Below are 18911 nucleotides of genomic sequence, written 5' to 3' on the forward strand. Positions count from 1 at the left end.
TGTCTGGGAAGAGGAGGCATCTGAATTGTCTTATCTTTGGATAAGCTGAGAGAAGAGGTGAAGGCATGTGGGATGGGGGAATTGTGTAAGAGCTTGGAGGTAGGAACTGTAAGAGACATTCTAGAAACAGTGAGTAGAACAGCTTAATTAAAATTGAGGGTTCAGGAAGGTTCATAGTTGGAGGTGAAGCCAACAAAGCAGTTGAAATCAAAATGTGAAGGTGTTAAGAGTCCTCAAATTTATCTTCTAGACACTAAGGAATCATTGAAAGTTTCTGGACAGAGACGTGACGTGCTTAGAAATGTTCTAGGAAGATAATCTGGTGGCTGAATATGGGCAAATTAGAGGAAGAAAGAGTGCTCAGGTAGACCAGATGTCTATGCTTGCTTTTGTCTACTGGAGAGTGATAAATGCTTTAACTATGGATGTGGCAGCAAGAACAGAAACAAAGAGATGGTTACAAGAGACATTTTGAAGGACAGAGAAATGAGACTCCAAATCTTCTTGTCCATGGGGGCAAAGAAGAATCCTCAAAGGTTTGGTACCAAGCGACTAGGAGAATATTTTATGAACAGCCATGGGGACATTATCATGGAGGGTGAAATGGCTGGATTTTTAGGAAAAGGTAAGGAGTTCATCTTTGGAAAATCATCCTTGATTTTGTAGCAGGAGGCAGAAATACGTCACTGGAAGGCACGAGGGAGCACTTGGCCTGTGTTGAACCTGTCGGGGTCGCCTGCATAGAGGTGACAGCTTCGATCCAGAGAGAACAGAGTCCAAACACTGGAGACGCCCACATTTTAAAGGAGGAAGAGGAAGAGGAACCAGCCAGCACACGATGTGCAGTCCGACGCGGGATAGGGAGGTTACAGACTCACACGGCACAGATAAGAGCATCAGGAAGGAAGTCGTGGTCAGCAGTATCAGATTGGTCAGTTGCCGAGAGGTCAGACGGATTAGAGGCTGAAAACAGGCCATTGGATTAGGCAATTAGGAAGTCGTTTACCTTTAAGAACAGAGTCCTGTAGTGTGTGAATGTGTAGGGGGAGATGGATTAAGGAGTGAGCCTTGAAGAAAAGGGAGCATAAACCATTGATTACAGGTGAGAAGAAGGAAAGTATCAAAAAGGAAGAATACGGCTGTTACTCCTCTTACCTTCCAAGTTGGGAGTTTCCATGTGCAGATGTGAAGGCAGAAGAGGAAGATTGTCACTGATTATTTTGGCAAAACCTTATTAAGTACCTACTAAGGACTTGGATCCAATTAACAGGGAGAAATTGAAAGCCATCAGGGTAGACAGCGGAGGGAGCATAGCATTCAAGAGAAAATGAGAGAGGCTGAATCGTGAGAATAGGGGGAACTTTTAGTGTTGGAACAGAGAGACACCTCTTCCTCTGAGACCAGAAAGATGGAAGAGAGGATGGAGGATGGATGCAAATTCAGGAGTGTTTTGAAATGAAGAGAATAAAGGTGGACAGCAAGGCTGCTGGCCTCAGGCTTCTGGACAAAGTGGAAGGTGGGTTGTTGCTGAGAGAGAGGGTGGACTAGGGTGATGGGTGACGAGGAGAAAAGGAAAATGTTAAATAACCACCCTAGGTAATGCTAGGGGGTCAGAGAGACACGAACACTGGGATCACTAAACACCGGCGGTGCTTGATAGAAACCCCACTTTCCTTATGCTTTTCTAGGAAATGTCTCTCAGCTGCAGCTTAGAAGATGGGCAGTGTTTCTGCTTTTACCTGTAAGGACTTATCCTTCCTCATCACCTTGTTACTTTTCCTTAATTCATTTTTATGAATTTTTGTTTGTTTCCACTATCACCATAATTATAAATTGTACAGCCATTCCAGAGTTATGGTCTTACAGATTTCTGAGGTTATCTAAATTGTGGGTGAGGTTTTGACATGAAATAGTACTACTTTCTAGATAAATTTATTGATAGATAAATTTAGCAGGAACGCTGAGTGAACAGAGCCCATTATTGTGCTGCCCACTCCTCCCCTCCAAAAAAAAGCTGATAAAATGATTCAGACTATCTAAATGAAAACATCAGACCAACTGCTGGTCGATTCAACCCTACAGAATTATTTAAGGTGACTGAGATGCCAGGGGGTAATTACGGTTCATCCAGAAGCTAGCAGATCACGAGTGGCTCTGTGATTGGACCTCTGTGGAAGCTGTTTCCTCAGATGAGTAAGCCTGACAGTCTTCGGGCCTGTGACAGAGAGGAGTTGACCATGTGAGACAACTAAGTATGTGACAGCTAGCTGGACCACCTGATACAGTCTTCAGTTTTTGTTTGTTTGTTTTGTTTGTTGGTTTGTTTATTTTTGGGGGGGGGCCGTGTTGGGTCTTCGTTGCTGCACGCGGGCTTTCTCTAGTTGCGTCGAGTGGTACCTTCTCTTATTGCGGAGTATGGGCTCTAGGCGCACGGGCTTCAGTAGTTGGAGCACACAAGCTCAGTAGTTAGCAGCTCGTGGGCTCTAGAGCACAGGCTCAGTGGTTGTGGCGCACGGCTTAGTTGCTCCGCGGCATGTGGGATCTTCCCGGACCAGGGCTCGAACCCGTGTCCCCTGCACCGGCAGGCGGATTCTTAACCACTGTGCCACCAGGGAAGTCCCCAGTCTTCAGTTTTAATAGGATTGCAACCCAGTGAGAACTGAGGAAGAACTTGTTTCTATCACAAACAATATTTATTTAAAAAAACTACATAACGAACTAAGTTCTGGTATTCTAATTGTGTTTCTGAGCCTTGACTGTATTCCCACCCTGCAAGTCTCCCACCCTCCTGATGGTGGCGGGCGGAACACTGGAACCCCTGGAGCCGACAGACTGAGTGACCAGCCGGTGCTTCTGGGTGGAATAGATTCACTTTTCCGACGTTGTTTCGAAGTGAGAAGACAGTATACTCTAGGACCCGTGCTGCCGGTCAGAACTGAAGTGGCTCTGTCGCGTTCATTCGTGTGAGGGTGACTAAGATATTTCTTTTGGCCTTTCTCTTTCTCACAGGTATGGCCTCACATGTGCAAGTTTTCTCCCCTCACACCCTTCAATCAAGTGCCTTCTGTAGCGTGAAGAAACTGAAAGTAGAGCCGAGTTCCAACTGGGACATGACCGGGTACGGCTCCCACAGCAAAGTGTATGGCCAGAGCAAGAACGCGCCACCATCCCAGCCAGCCACCACGACCGTCAGCGCCTCCCTGCCCATCCCAAACCCCAGCCTACCGTACGAGCAGACCATCATCTTCCCAGGAAGCACCGGGCACATCGTCGTGACATCAGCAGGTAGCACTTCCGTCACCGGGCCAGTCCTCGGCGGACCGCACAACCTCATGCGTCGCAGCACCGTGAGCCTTCTTGACACCTACCAAAAATGCGGACTCAAGCGGAAGAGTGAGGAGATCGAGAACACAAGCAGCGTGCAGATCATCGAAGAGCATCCACCCATGATTCAGAATAATGCGAGTGGGGCCACTGTAGCCACTGCCACCACCTCGACTGCCACTTCCAAAAACAGTGGCTCCAACAGCGAGGGGGATTATCAGCTGGTCCAGCACGAGGTGCTGTGCTCCATGACCAACACTTACGAGGTCTTAGAGTTCCTGGGCCGAGGGACGTTTGGGCAAGTGGTCAAGTGCTGGAAACGGGGCACCAACGAGATCGTGGCCATCAAGATCCTGAAGAACCACCCGTCGTACGCCCGCCAAGGTCAGATCGAAGTGAGCATCCTGGCCCGCCTGAGCACAGAGAGCGCCGACGACTACAACTTCGTCCGCGCCTACGAGTGCTTCCAGCACAAGAATCACACGTGCTTGGTCTTTGAGATGCTGGAGCAGAACCTCTATGACTTTCTGAAGCAGAACAAGTTCAGCCCCTTGCCCCTCAAATACATACGCCCGGTCCTCCAGCAGGTTGCCACAGCCCTGATGAAACTAAAAAGCCTAGGTCTTATCCACGCTGACCTCAAACCAGAAAACATCATGCTGGTGGATCCATCTAGACAACCGTACAGAGTCAAGGTCATCGACTTCGGTTCAGCCAGTCACGTGTCCAAGGCTGTGTGCTCCACCTACTTGCAGTCCAGGTATTACAGGTAAGGCTGTTTGCCCCGAGACGGGAGATGCTGAATGCCCAGCGGCATTCGCAGAGCGTGTGCAGTGTTGGTCACTGCCTGGGAGGTAAAATTGCTGCCCTCAAGTGATCACGATTTAGTCGGGAAATTAGGACATGTGCACGTTGAAGTGATGATTAAAAGCCATGTAAGAATGGAGCCAAGTAAGAGTCTTGGTGTGGAGGTTCAGAGTTGGGAGGGATTCCTGGGGGCTGTGGGCAAAGAGCAAAGGCACGGTCGGGGAGTCGGGTGGTCACGGACGGGTAGAATCCAGACACGGGAGAAGGAGCGAGAGGGACACGCATCACGGAGCCACTCTGGCGAGAATGCGCAAGACTGCAGACCAGGAGGACGCGTGCCGGGCAGAACAAGAGGATCCGTGGGTGGTGGAAAATCTGATCGCGAGGGTAGGTTGGGACCAGGATGTTGGGGTCTTAGATACCAGATGAAGGGGTCGCGACCGTGTCCGTAAACGTGGAGCAAGTGCCGAAACATTTGAACAGCAGAGGGTGGGTGATGGGATGAAAGCGATGCTCTGAGAAGCATGTGGAGGGAGAGAGGGAGGAGGGAGGGTCTGTAGCCGGGGGACCAGGCAGCGCCCTCCGGTGGCGGGAGAACTTTGGCATCAGGAAGATGAAGGAGCGTAGCACCCTTGGGGGGAAAGTGTGACGCTTTCATTCCTTCCCTCCCTCGTTCAACAAGGATTTATTTCACTTCTAACATGAGCCAGGCACAGTGCTGGGGACCGGGACACAGCCAGGAGAGCAGAGGCAAGGCCCTCACCATCCTGGAGTCTGTGGCGTACTGCTTCCCACCCTTGGCTCCACGTCAAAATCGCCGGTGGGTGGAGCAGGCTTTAAAAAATAACCTGATTTAGGTCCCAGTCCCCACAAATGGAATCAGCGGCATCTCTGGGGGTGGCGTCCTACCTGGGTGTTTGTCACAGCTCTCCCGGGGTTCCCAGTGCACAGCCAGGGTTAGGAATCGCTGCTCTGGTGGGACCCCGGTGAGAGCACTGGCTCCGGGGTCAGGAAAGCCTCATCCCCCCGACTCGCCGAACTGTGCAACTGGGCTGGTTGCCTCGTTTCTCTGACCGCTTCGTTCCTGACCCATAACCTGGGAGAGTCTGGGCACCAGCCGTGTTGGGGCTGTTGGATGACGGAGGCAGGACGCAGCTGGGTTCTTGGCTCCGTATCTGGCGCGTGGTCAGTGCCCAGGGCTTGGCTGGAAACGGGAAGCGAATGAGTCTGTTCTGGGGAGATGGTGATGGGCTGTGTATGAGGGGATGTTGAACGGTCCGGTGAAAATGGAAGTTGGCAAGATATGAAACTGGAACTCCCATGAGAAGATGGGGCTGACAACACATTTAAGAGGTTGACACGTGGGCAGTAGAGCCAGGACCCCACGACTCCTCCGTGCCCGAGCCCTGCCGGCCCGACCCCCAAGTGAGCACGTGCTTTCCCCACACCTCCTTCCCGGCCACGGAGAAAGGCGGGGAATGTGCTTGAGCCGCGCCAGCACAGTTGGCCCGTCACACGTTCTGAGGCACACCCGTCCCCCCCACACCTTGTTTGCCGATTTGCTCACCCCTCCGGCCGGCCGGCTGGCTCGGTCACAGGTGCCCTCGCCCGGCCCTCAGCCCGTGGGTCTCTGTCCTTGACCTCGTACCCCTTCCCCTGGGAGGTCTGTGGCCAGAGGCCACACGTCCCCACTGCCCCCTCACCTCCCTCATCTCAGTCCCGAATTAGACAGGTCTCTAGGCCCCTCCACCCGTGCTGTCCTCCCCCCACCCGCCTGCCCTGAGCATCCGGGGAGGAGCCTCGCATCTGCGTCCCTGCTGGGCTCCGGGAGGGGTGGATCTGTACTGCTCCCCCGGTTCCTCTCCACTCACCAGCTTCTTAGACCTCTGCGGTCTGCTGTCAGGCCCTCAGCCCCGGAGCCAGGCAGAGGGGGAGGCTGTAAGCCCAGGGCTATGGCCACCGAGGAAGGGGAGCCTGGGCTTGAAGGTGGAGGGAGCAGGCCCTGTGGACCCCCGGGAGAGGGTGAAGGAGGACTCTGGCCAGGGGCTGGAACAACAGGCATGCTCTTTACAGAGTGCCCTTCTCTGAACGCGAGCTCTGGGTGGCATCATCTAGGGTCACCAGCCCATCCGAGGGATAGCCAGTGCCTTGGCCAGCGCCCCGCTGCCCTTGTCACTCTACACTTGGGGGTGCCAGTTCAGCATGCCAGGCCGCTCCTTCCTAGGTCTTGGCCTGAATTTAGGGTGAACTGCAGCGAGGTCAAGGCTGCTTGGGCTTTTATTATTTTGTTAACTTGATGCCGTTTAATGGACGATACTGGCTTTATTCATGTTTTCTAAAACTTGAGCCGAGCAACTTGTAAAAAGGCTTTTAAAAATTCTGTTTAAAAGGCAGTGCATACTTAGAGCCAAACTTGATGCACTGGGTAAGCTGACTTCGGGACTCTTGGCCTCGCTCGTGTTCTCACCGTCCTGTGCCCACGTGACACGTGGCACCCCTCTCGCAGCAGACACACTCTCCAGGCTTCCTGCGCTTTCGTGTCGGCCCCGGTGCCCGGGTACCGGGAACCCCAGCGCAGGAGCTCTGGGCGGCAGGAGAAACTGCTCCGCCTGTTGTGGAAGGCTCTTGTGCCGAGAGTCCAGGGCTCTCCTTAGCCCCCCTCTCCGTCTTCCACTTCCGGCCCCGGTGCCCCCATTTGCCTTGGAAGGCCCTCCCTCTGGTTGTGATGTGACCCCTTTCTTTAGACCTCATGTGACTGTTGCATAAATTTCTGAGCAGGACCCCTTCCTCCTGTGGTCGCTTTGACCAAAAAAGGCGAGTGTCCTTCGGGTCCTCATGGTGGCCCCCCTGTGCCCAGCTCTGCTTTCAAGGGCACAGTCGGCATGAAAGCCAGCCCAGTGTTTCTGCCTGAAGTGATGCTCCATCTCTAAATTGGTCACGGCGTCCTGTTCCTCCCCCGGGTCTCGTCTGAAGCCCGGCGTAGTTTGCTACCCCACGCGGCAGCAGCAGGAGGGTCTGAGGACGGCCCCCAGCCCGGTCGGCATCAGTCCTGGTGTGGGGCAGCCGGCTTCCGGTCACACTCGTCCAGTCCGTTTTCCCAATTGTGTTGCCTCTTACGGGGAGAGGAGGTGGGTGGAGAAGGCTCCTCCGTGGTCCGTTGGTATCTGAGAAGCTCGGCGTTCTCAGCTGCGTCGTGAGAGACTCTGTGTTTGAGCCACCTGGAGTAGAGGAGTCATCACCCTGTGGACCCAGCCTTCGGCAGGGCCTGGGTCCCCCGGGCCCCCGTATCTGAGCTGGGCCGTCATCCCCTGGCGACCTCACTTTCAAAGAGGAGGACGTTTAATGTCCTGCCCTGTTTTTAAATGGACAGTATTAAATGTCTCAGCTCACCGTCGTCCCCGCCTAGTGATGTGGAAACAGTCTGATGTAAAGAGATGTTCCTGTCCTCGTGCGGGGGGTGGGGGGGTGTACCTGGAAAAGTAGGTGTGTCTCGGGGAGCAAACGGTTTCCCCCGGCTATTAGGCGCGTGCTTGGTCGAGGCCGGGCATATTGCCGTAGGTATCCTGTGAAGCAAGCCTGACTGTGTGTTTTTCAGGAAACAAAGGCTGCTTTTTTCATTGTTTAAGCCTGATGCGTGGGTAGCCCCTTCCAACCTGACCTTCCAACTCGAAGGTCAGTTACCTAGTTAAACCATCAAACCACGCTGGCCACAGGCTTTATTGTGCATAAGAATCACTTGGAGAGCGCGTTGAGAACACACTACCGCCACAGCCCTGCCCCAGGCCCTGCCCCAGACCCACTGCACCCCGGTCTCCAGGGGGGTGTCCCCGGAGAAAGTCCCCGCCCTGCACACACCCCAAGACTCGCCACGGGGAATCAGAGGTGAGCTTGTGCAGGTGGTTGGAGGCCCACTGAGAGAGAAAGGGGTCCTTAATGGTGTCTCCTTTGAAGTGTTCACACCCTAAGGGACGGAACTGAAGCAGATCCTGTGCACTTCTGTGAACATACCTTGGAAGTCCCTGCCGTTTCCCTACAGCAGCCCTGCCTTATCCTCCAGGTTACGTCCCAAGACCCCCAGTGGATGTCCCTGAAACTGAGGATAGTACCCAACCCTATGTACGCTGTGTTTTTTCCTATGCATACATACCCGTATGCATAGGAAATGTACAAATTAGACACAGTAAGAGATTAACATTGATAACTAATAATACGATAGAACAGTTACAACAATATACTGTAATAAAAGTTATGTGAATGTGGTGTCTCTCTCAAAATATCTTACTGTACAAATTCAGTGCCTTTTCCATCTTAACCAAGCCCTATCACACACTGTGGCCGTAACTTGCAGTTTGAGGTGCGACAGCAAAACTAGCACAAATTTCTTTTTTCCTTCTTCACAATTTAACGGATAGAAGATTCATTCTTAACGTCGATCTTAGCAACCTCAGCATACTTTCTTTTTCTTTCCTTATTAAATGGAGAACTTTCACCTTTTCACTTAAAGGAAGCCCTTCACAGGCTTGTCTTTGGAGTATCTGAATTGCCGGCATCAGTGTCCTTGCCATTTGGGGCCATTATTAAGTAAAATAAGGGCTACTTGAACACAAGCACCACGATGCCACAGTCAGTCTGATCACCAAGCCGGCTACTAGGAGACAAATGGGCAGGGTGTGTCGGCCAAAGGGAAGATTCCCATCCTGCATGGGACAGAACGGGACTTTGTGAGACTTTATCACGCTCTTCAGAACAGCAGGCAATTTAAAACTTAAGAACGGTTTGAGAAAAAAAAAAAAAAAAAAAAAAAAGAATGGTTTGTTTCTGGAGTTTTTCACTTAATATTTTTGGATCGCGGCTGGCTGTGATTAAGGGGGGACTACCGCACTTGATTCTACCTTGACGCCAGTTATTTTTTTGGAGCAAGCAATAAATTGATGCTGGGGTATTTCCACTGTCAGTGGGACCAGCAAACTGAAAACAAGACTAAATATTAAGCTCTACTCGGGAAAAACAAACAAAAAGACATGCCATTCAGGCAGGAGATAGCGATTAAAATGTGTGGATATTTTTGTTTCTGCTCCGGTTGTTCGAAATACTCTTGTCTAGACTTAATGTGAAACACTTAAGACCATTACCAGGACCAAAGAAAAAGGGTGGGGCTTGCATAAAAATTTAGGACATGAAGAAAAGGCCAGTAATCTACTCTTTCAGAATAATGTAACCTTTTTTGCCTGGTTCTTTTGTTTTCAGACACTATCTTCAAATTGATTCTAGGGTTGTTTTAGGTGGGGGGGAGATATATTTTCATTCAGTTCAATTCATCAAACATTCATTGGGTGCCTACTGTGTGTCCTGTGATGTACTGACGGGTAGGAGATAAGGCGCAAGCTTTCTAATCTGGAGGAGTTTATGGTTTCTCTGAGGAGATTAAAAGACACAAATTGCCTAGAGTGTATTTCTGATACTTTGATATTACAAATGTTGGATCACTCAGCAGATATTCATTGAGACTCTAGGGAACCAGTGATGAGAAAAACCAGTTAAAGAGATTCAAAGTCAGTGAAAGATTTTGCGAGATGGGTTAATAGGGAGGCTTTTTCGAGAACAAGCTATGTTGAAGTACTCTTGAGGTCCATCTTAAAGGAAATGTGAGATGGGGGTGGGGGGAGCCTGAGAGGCATGGAGATTGGAATTAATAAGGGAAGATGGGGGGAGGGGGGTGACAGTGACACCTACAAGGAGTTGAGGGCTTGGGCTGGCAAGTAAGGGTTAAGTGAGGGAGGCCTGACCTGGAGAATTTTGATGGAGGCTTGAGGGGCTTGGACTTAACAAAGGAGTAATTCAGTGAAGTTAAGGATATTTAGTGAAGTTAATCAATTGAAATGGGGGCAAAAAGTTGGGGAGCACCCAGAGGCTAGGAGACAATAGTAGTTATTCATAAATAAAGGGAAGAGGCCCTAGATTATAATGGGGATCCCCTCCCCATCCCCCGCCAGTAGCCAGTATAAATGTGAACACTTTTAATGCTTTTAAATTCTGGTACTGTGATTGCAGAGTTGGCTTAGAGGGAATAGGTTTTGTTCGTTTGTTTGTTTTGCTGTCTTTTGTTTATGGACTTTGCTTTCCCTAAGGCACAGTTGTGAAGCGCTGGCCTCCACAACCGGGTTTCAAGTCCCACCACTGCTATCAAGTAATAGCCTCTGGAAGGAGAGTTAAGAGACCTTAGCTCCAGTCCTGGCCCCGTCCATCCCCAGCTGACTGTGTTCCACTGAGTCAGTATATTGGTAGAATGTCAACTGTGAGCCATCCACAGCCCCGCATCTGGATCTCATTATGACCGGGGCCTGTGCTTAGTCCATGGCCAGGGGACAGTGTTCCCTCCTGTGGGCTGACCTTGGCCTCATTGGCTCAAACTGGGGACCCTCCATCATCTCCTCCCCATCAGCGGGGAACACGGCGTCTTCCAAAATGTCTTTCGCTAAGTCGCTTCAGAAAAGGGGCATAACTTAATAGAGTCATAAAAATAGTTTCCAAAATTGCATAGCTTGTGCAGATTCCTGACTAGAAGTTAGGTTTGATTGAAAACAAGAGCTCTGAAAGCATCTGCATTGCAGGCGTTAGCTTTTTAAGTTAATTTGTGTTTTATTACTAGTAGATACAACAGGAAAGGGTTCTAGTTTACCCTTGAGAATATTGAGTGAAATATTCAACCCACTGACAGTCTCATTCACCCAGATGAGGGAGGTGGTTATAAATATGTAAAAGCTTTTAGAGTTGCAGTGTCTTTTCTGAGGAGAAGTAATCAATAAGTTATCTGGGCTATTAGGTTATCTTCAGTTTTCCCTTGCTTGTCTCTAGGACCTTGAGTTGTGTGGTGAAATAATTTGAAATCGAATTTTTTTTTTTTTAGTATGACATAAATAAAGGGAGAACTTCTCTGTGTATTGGAGTGTATCTCTGCCCTGGTGTTCCAGTCCCACCTACACACACGCACGTGCACAGTCACACGAATAAACCCAGATAACACAATATAAGCCCATGCGTGACATACACACAGCTAGGTGTGCTTGCAAGCACCTTGGTGTCAGAAGCTAACGCTCAGCTGTAGCAAAGATGCTGATGTACATAGATGCCTGCCACATGGAGTGAGACACGCAACAGACATGCGTATACACGCAAGGACACACACACAACTTCAAAGACATTGAAAAACCAGGTACGTTCACAGACCACATGAACCAACCAGAGCGACCCCAGAGGTCAAGGGCCCAGGTGCAGAAGCAGTGTTGGTGCCCCAGAAACTTGGCCCAGTTTTCCGCCTTGCTGCAGAATTGCCATCTACATGTCCCCAAACCTGAGGACAGTAGGGCTGGAACCACTCTTGAGCTCAAGGTATAAACCAGTTGTTTTCAAAGGGTGATCCAAGGACCCTCCTGCCAAAGTATCACCCAGGTGCTTGTTAAAAATGGAGATTCCTGGGTTGCAAAAGAAATCTAAGGAACAGGCTCTCTGCGGGGTGGAGCCAGATGACAGATTTAAGCAAGCTCTGGGGCGAATTCTTTTTTTAAAGCCACTGTATTGAGGTATGATTGACATACAAAAAGCTGTACATATTTAATGTGTACAGCTTGGTGAGTTTGGAGGTAAAACCATCACCACAGTTTATGCCTTAAACAGATCCATCGCCTCCAGGAGTTTCTTCCTGCTTTAGTTATTTATTTACATTTTAAAAATTATTATTTTGTCCTTTAAGAACTGTTGCCAGAGGTGGCTTGGATCCCAGAGTCGGTTGCCCCACAGAGGGGGTTACCACCTGCCCCGTCAAAATGGGAGAAGTGGGGTGCCGTGGGCAACCTGGCACGGGCTGTCGCCCCTTTACCTGGGTGGCTGAGAGCCCCTCCCTGGGGCCCAGTTGTTGGATTCCTTGTGGTCCCACCCCTTACGCCTCCGTGGTGGTGACAGTCAAGATCCAAAACTCATTGGTGCGTGCGACAGGAGGGCTTACTGGGTGGGTTGGTGAACTGGCAGGTGGGTGGTTGGGAGGGGAAGCAGGTGGCCAGCGGAGACATTAACACACGTGACTTTTTGCATAATTTGCAGTCGACGGAGCACTTACCGCTTAGTAGCTACTGAACTCTCCCTGTAGCCACAGCTGGGTTTGGAGCTATAATCCTCTTTTATGCTTCGAACAAGTAATTTTTTGAATTCCGAAGATGTGCCAGACACTGTGCTTTGTGCTGAGGTTTCAAGAAATGAGTAGGAGGGCCCTCAGCTATGCAGCTCTGCCCCCGAATCTGTCATGGAATGAGCTGTCCCTGGGGAGCAGGCGGTGGGCGTGCCAGGCTCCACTGTCCTCGTCTACACCAACCCTGGTGTAGACGTCTCTCCTTAAGCCGAGAAGGCAGAGCATGTTACCTTTGAATCGCCTTGCCCAGTCTCCGTGGGCCGCTTGTATTGTATGTTCTGAGTCCTGAGTGCCCTCCCCAGTGAACGGCCCCCCTCCCTCCTGCCCTTGGCCTCCCCCGGCTGCGGGTCTCTGCATCACAGCTGGGACAGATCGGGCCAGCCTTTCCCCCCGCCGCCTCACCAGCTCCCTAGAGGAGGAGGGAGCGCCCAGCCACAGCCTTGCCGGGGCAGCTCGAGCCCGGCGTTCCCTTTCTTCCTCGGGCCCATCGGCCTCTGGCTCACCGGGTCTTAAAGCCAGGTGGAGGAGCAGGGCTCTTGGTGATGAGTACTGGGCTGTGGCCCTCGTTCCTGGGCAGAGATGGAGATGGTGACATTGTAGAAGCAATTGTCGTAGGTGAGGTGTCCCCAAAGCAGAGCCTGAGGCAGGGCTTGGGTGCAGCGTGTCTGTTTGGGAGAAAACCTCAGGAAGCAGGAGGAAGGGAATGGGGTGGGGGGCTACCGGGAGGAGTTAGGGGGTGGCTTCATTCTCCCTCCAAGGGGCCTGCTCTAGGCCTCAGGGAGTGTGCCCCAGGAGGGGGCAGGCTGGGGCTCTGGGCCCTTTGAGACCGAGGGCCCTCAAGGGTATTGACTCTCCTGTGCCTTTGTTTGGGCCGAGCTTGTTCGAGGACTGGGTGGGCTTGAGGAGACTCAGGGGAGACTGCGAAGCAGACCAGACCACGTGACTGTGGCCGAGATCAGCGGGAACGTGACATGAGCCCAGAAGGACCCGCAGTGTGAGCGCCAGCCCTGTGCTCGGGGACCCGCTCTGTCCTCCGCACCGATGACCTGTGTGTCATTTTTAAATGGAAAGGGAATACAGGGGAAATGCCTTTGTAGGCACAGTGAAGTATTGCAGGCTAAGAATTCAGAGTTGAACTCCAAATTTTGGTTTTGGGGGGAGTTGGGAGATCTGAATGAAACGCTTAAAAAAAAAAAAAAAAAATCTTACCCCACTCTCCGTTTTTATCTGGCCAGCCTGCCCACTAGAGGTGGGAGATGGAGGCTGTGTCTGAGAGAGAGGGTACCTGAGCAGGGGCAGGTGCCTGAAGCGTGAGTTTGCCAGAACCGTGGGGTGAGGTGGAGGCGGGTTACTCTCTGCCACGTCCTGTCTGCCGGCGCTCGTAGCTGTTGTAGGTGTGTTCCCCAGGGCGCCTTTGTTGAATGAGCGAGTGACTAACTGGCCGAATGAATGGATGAACGGATGAACGGATGGATGGATGGATGGATGGATGGCTGGATGGTATCAGTGGCCTCATATGTTTATAGCTCAACTCACACTGTCACACACCAGAAACACCCACGTGCCCAGCTTCTTGTAGTCCTTCCTACAGCCCTTCCACTGTTGCCCTAAACCTCAGGCCCATGGCATCCAGCATCTCCAAACCCTGGGTCATACGGGCCCCCTTTATCAGCCTTTTGGGGAGCAGACACATCTCACCAAAAATGTTCGTTCTGTCAACCTGTGAGATTTCAATTTAAAACCTGAAGACAGCTGACTCAGCTTTTAACAGATTAGTTCCCTGAAATCAGCCAACATCTGTCATGTCCCATTACACCTTTACAGAAAATTAGAAATGACTTCCCAGTATGAAGAAAGGGCCGAGCCCAGCAAGACCTGACTAGGGAACCTTGCACGTGTGGAGACAGCCCTGTCCTCTGGGCCGCTAACCCCTTATCTGCTTTTCTGTTTTTGAGATGTTACGGACATGCTAGTCGTGTGCCCCGTAACTTTGTCTTCATACTTAGGAACTGAATGAACGAAGATCTCCCGCAGAGGATAAAGCTCCTCACACACTGCTCAGCGTGTGCCTGGCACATGGCAAGCACTCAGCCCATGTTCGCTGCTGTTATTACTTTTACTGCCACTACTGTTATCATCATTATCATTATTCTTATCGTCATCACTCTATCGGCAGAGATCTGGATTTGAATTCCAGATCTGCTACTCTATAGCTGTGTGACCTTAGGCAAGTTCCCAAACCTCTCTGAGGCTCATTGTTCTTCCTCTTATGAGGGAAGTATGACAGCAGTTCCTGAGGTTGTTCTAAGGACTAAACGAGATGGCTGTGGTGTGTGCTCACCTGTGTGCACCTCGCCTCTGCTGTAAGTAACCATCACGCTCTCCCCTGGGCCCCCTTCCCGGTGTATGTGCCTCTGGCTTAGCATTTATTTTATTTGGCCTGGTATCATTGTAGGCTGTCGACATCCCCAGTATTCCCGAGCTCCTTGGGATCACGTGTCGTTTCTTTTTCATCTCTGTGGACACGTGGAGGCCCAGCACGCACTTCACATCCAGTGGGCGCTAACGGAGTATGTTGGGTGGGTTTCCTCTCTGGTGTCAGGAAGGGACAGTGTCCAGTGCAATGGTGAAGGGGTTAGCGTTTGAGGGGAGGAGCAACACCTCTCCCTCTGAGTCAGGAGGGAGACACGGGTGCAGCGTTCTTGACTTGAGGGCACAGGCCCGCCACTCTCCTGCTGCTGCTCGTGTACCTGCAGTGAAGCTCTGAATCCTGCACTTGGGCTGGGCACACAAGCCTCACGGCAGTGGGGAGCGGGCACGGGAAGCCTCAGGAGGTTACACTGCATTTGCCACCTGCCGTGCTTCCCGTATCCACTGTCCGTCTCCGCCGACATCAGAAGGGTCCAGGAGCCAAGACTGGAGTGATGGGCAGGACTCTGCTCAAGGACTCCCTGAAGGTGTGCGTGTGTGTGTGTGTTGGGTGTGTGAATGTGTGTGGGGTGTGTGAATGTGTGTTGGTATGTACTGTAGGTGTGGTGTGTGTGTTGGATGTGTGAATGTGTGTTAGTGTGTGTTGTATATGTGAGATGTGTTGGTGCCTGGGGGGGGGTTTGTGTTGGGGTGTGTGTGTTGTATACGAGGGGTGTGTGCATTGTATGTGTGGCATATATGTTAGTGTGTATTGTATATGTGATGTGTGTTGCTCCGTGGGGAGAGTGTGGGTGTGTGAGTTCAGTGGCAGCAGGTGGGCTGGTCCCTAGGGTTCCCCATATTTGGAGCCCCTTCTGATCCTGCTTCATGTGACTGGGGAAGTGTACTCTCCAGTCACAACCTTATTTATGTAATTATTGACTATAAAAATCAAAGTTGTTTGGCCAGAACATGAGGGATAAACTGTTGGTGCCGCTTCTTTGTCATCCACTGACCACCAGTGAAGGATTTCTAGTCCTCTTCTCTTTGTAAATTAGAACTTATATTGGCAAATAAAAATGAACTAAGTGTGAACCCCCAGAACAGAAATAGCTCTGGCACTGAGTCAGATGTTCTCACTGTGAAAGGTGAATAGTCACCCTGACGAGCGGCAGGGAGATCTTCGGGAGATGGCACTGCTCTGTGTCCTGACTGTCGTGGTGGTAACAGGCTAAAACTCATAGAACTTACATCCGAAAATTAAATTTAAAAAATTCCAAGTGAAAATTTAGAATCTATTTACCCTTAAAGATCTCTAAGAAACCGTTGGTAATATTAAACCCTTCAACTTTATCTTGCCTAGTTTTTCTTCCTGTTTTTGTTGTGCTGTGTTTGGGTAAAAGAGATACCTTTGTTCATCCTGTAACAGGATGGCCAGCAGGGCAACAATCATTTCTGGAAACTGCTGGGCCAGGGAACTATGAAAACAGCTCTGGGGAATAAACAGCTGTTGATGACGGAAGCATTTCTATCCCGCAGTTTACATCTGCCGTTTCATGTATAGGTCGTGGACTTGCCCTCTAAAAGTGAAGGACAGTGACTGCTAGAAACAGAGAAGTGAGGGACTGTTACCCCTGAAATGCCGGAGTCCAGGAGGAAGATGAAGTCTTTGTGGAATTCGGTCATCCAGCCTTACTATGCCTACAGCGCCCTGCCCTTGGCTCTTACATTATCAAGGCCGTGGCCAGCAAACCCAGGTGTGAAACAACATCGTTTTCGATAAAACAGCTTTCCTAAAACCAGCTTTTCCCAACGGCAGGCCTCTCATCTGTGGGGACATTCATGCTTATTACAGAGAAGTGGCTGGTTTTGTAGGAAAGGTCTTTTATCCCCTCTAAAGAGAGGGCACCTGCGTGCCATCTTGGTTGCAGTGGGTTCTGTTGTCTGCATTCTGAGTGATGGGCCTTGGAGAGGGGCTCCTGTCCCCAGCGGTGATCCCAGGCGTGATGAGGCCAGTTCCCAAGAGCACGGCCTGGGCCACGCACCCCAATAACTGGGCCGTGACCCAAGGCCACATGCTGGGCACAGAGCCACGTTCCTTCCGTTCCCTCCCCACCGACAGGAACTTTTCACTTGTTTCCTTGAAAGAAACGAGCCCACAGCATGTAAATGTCGTTGCATGGTGTCCTCTGCAGCTCCGAGCGGCCGGTTGAAGACAGGGGTTTTCTGTGACTCTCCTGGCAATGAGAGGTCCGTGTGTTTGCAGATCTGAGCTCGTGGCCACCCCACCCGTTTCCCATGCCCTGTGATGCCACCCAGGCTGCTCTCTCTACATTAGTTCCGAGGAGAACTGGGGCATCCTTCTCTGCTCTTCCACGTGCCCTTTTCCTTCTCAGAAGACGGCTCCTTCTCCCTCCAGCCCCTCCTTGATTCCATGTTCCCGCCTGTTGCCTGCTCCAGCTCCCACATCCCAGTTCCTAGCCCGGATTCAGAGTCCTGTGCAAGGCCCAGCCTCGCCCTCAGCACCCGTGTGAGCCCACAGTGTTCCCAGGATGCCTGCCCTGCCCTCCGCTGCACCCAGGCCCAGAACCCAGCCCTGTCTGGCTCCGGTGGTGGAGCCCAAGTGCCAGATTTGCCACAGCCAGAAATGGTTTCTTCCTCCAGAGACATTCGGACGTTGTATAATCTGGCACGTTATGCACTTGTCCATTTGACCTCCAAGGAAATTATGTGCTTCCTGGGGCCAGAGTCTGGTTCTTAGACCCTGTGAAAGAACCAGGGCTGATGTTATCAGACCACTTTACAGTGACCTGAAATGACCAGTCACCACTGGCGTCGTCTGGGGAGGCGACGTGGAGACAGAGACCCGGGTCTCAGTGTCCCACCAACCGTGTGACTCAGGTGAATCTCCTAACCTCCCTGACGTGCCATCTCCTTAGCTGGACCAGGTGACGTAACACACCAGGGCCGTGGGCACCTTGAAGGTCTGTGTGAGTTCGCCCCACTGTACTTAGCCTCACGTAGCCCCTCCGAGCCTTGGGCATAGCGGAGACCGTAAATAGGTTACTATTTCTAACCATGCCCAGCCTTTCCTTTCTATCCTGCCTTTTCCTTCTTCATCTCTTCCTCTACCTGTGTCCCCAAGGTTCTCCCACGCTAATCCAGGTGGACACAACAGTGGTGGGACGTCTCCAGGCACCAAGGCACCACCATACGTAGACTCTGGGGACACAGTTAAGCGAGAGCTTGGGTCTTAGAAGGTTGCCAGTTAATTGCTTTGCTGCCCCTGCAAGAAACGTATTCATGTGTGGCTCTCAGTCTGGGGCCATGCGGACCCAAATGAGGTTTCTGCTGGTACTGACAGAAACAGTAAGATTGAAGATTTTTCTCTGAAAATGAGCCATTAGAATTTTTTTTCCAGCTTTTCCTGTTCATATTGTGTCATGGTTTGTATAGAAAGACCCGTATCCTCATCTCGTTGCTTTACTTTACAAGCTCTCTTCAGCAGGTGATGTCAGACACCTGTGTGCATGACACTGCGGATGCTGTGGGTACCGCGGCCCCCCCACCTTTGGGGAAGGTGCCGAAGCTCCCCCGGAAAGAGCATCTCTTCGGAACACACCCGTTTGGACCAAAGTATCAGGAACACGAAGCCACCAAAGAAATCAGCAGAAGTGCCGAGTGGGGCAGACCCTGTCAGAGGGGGGACTTAACCGTTTGTATTTGCCTGGGCCTTTGGTTACGATGGTGACTCGCGTTTTCTGTGTTCCAGGAACTTTATGTGACCGTTATCATAACTCCGAGGGTAGCTCAGGCAGCGTTGTTGTCCCCGGCTCACCGTGCGGTCAGTGGGTTATGATGGTGACTCGCGTTTTCTGTGTTCCAGGAACTTTATGTGACCGTTATCATAACTCTGAGGGTAGCTCAGGCAGCGTTGTTGTCCCCGGCTCACCGTGCGGTCAGTGTCTTGTCAGGGGTCACCCACGTGTAGGTGACCAGCCCCGCGAGTGCAGCCTGCGTGTCCCACTCTGTCCAGGCCATTCCTGCCCTGGTGGAGGGCCCCGGGCCAAGACACCTTAGAACAACGTCGGATGCAGAGGCACAGCCTCTAGCTCCCGTGCACAGGCCCGGGCCGCACCGCTGGCCCAGGAATGTGTTTGGTCTGAGCAGGCTCCCGTCCGCCCTCCTG

At 51.5% G+C, this 18911-nt stretch overlaps 1 protein-coding gene across 10 annotated transcripts in view; it reads left to right on the forward strand.

The window, feature by feature from the left end:
* HIPK2 (homeodomain interacting protein kinase 2) overlaps positions 1 to 18911 on the forward strand; it is a 169310-nt gene that overhangs the window by 61836 nt on the left and 88563 nt on the right. For 9 of the 10 annotated variants that reach the window (XM_055084802.1, XM_028489686.2, XM_028489683.2 and 6 more), the window contains one exon: positions 3010 to 4093. In XM_055084802.1, coding sequence (XP_054940777.1) covers positions 3010 to 4093 — 1084 coding nt within the window. Of the gene's footprint in view, positions 1 to 3007; positions 4094 to 18911 lie in introns of all 10 variants that reach the window. The other variant, XM_055084803.1, reaches the window with a different exon arrangement.

The sequence above is a fragment of the Physeter macrocephalus genome, chromosome 5 (genome assembly GCF_002837175.3).
Source record: "Physeter macrocephalus isolate SW-GA chromosome 5, ASM283717v5, whole genome shotgun sequence".
NCBI classification, from domain to species: domain Eukaryota; kingdom Metazoa; phylum Chordata; class Mammalia; order Artiodactyla; family Physeteridae; genus Physeter; species Physeter macrocephalus.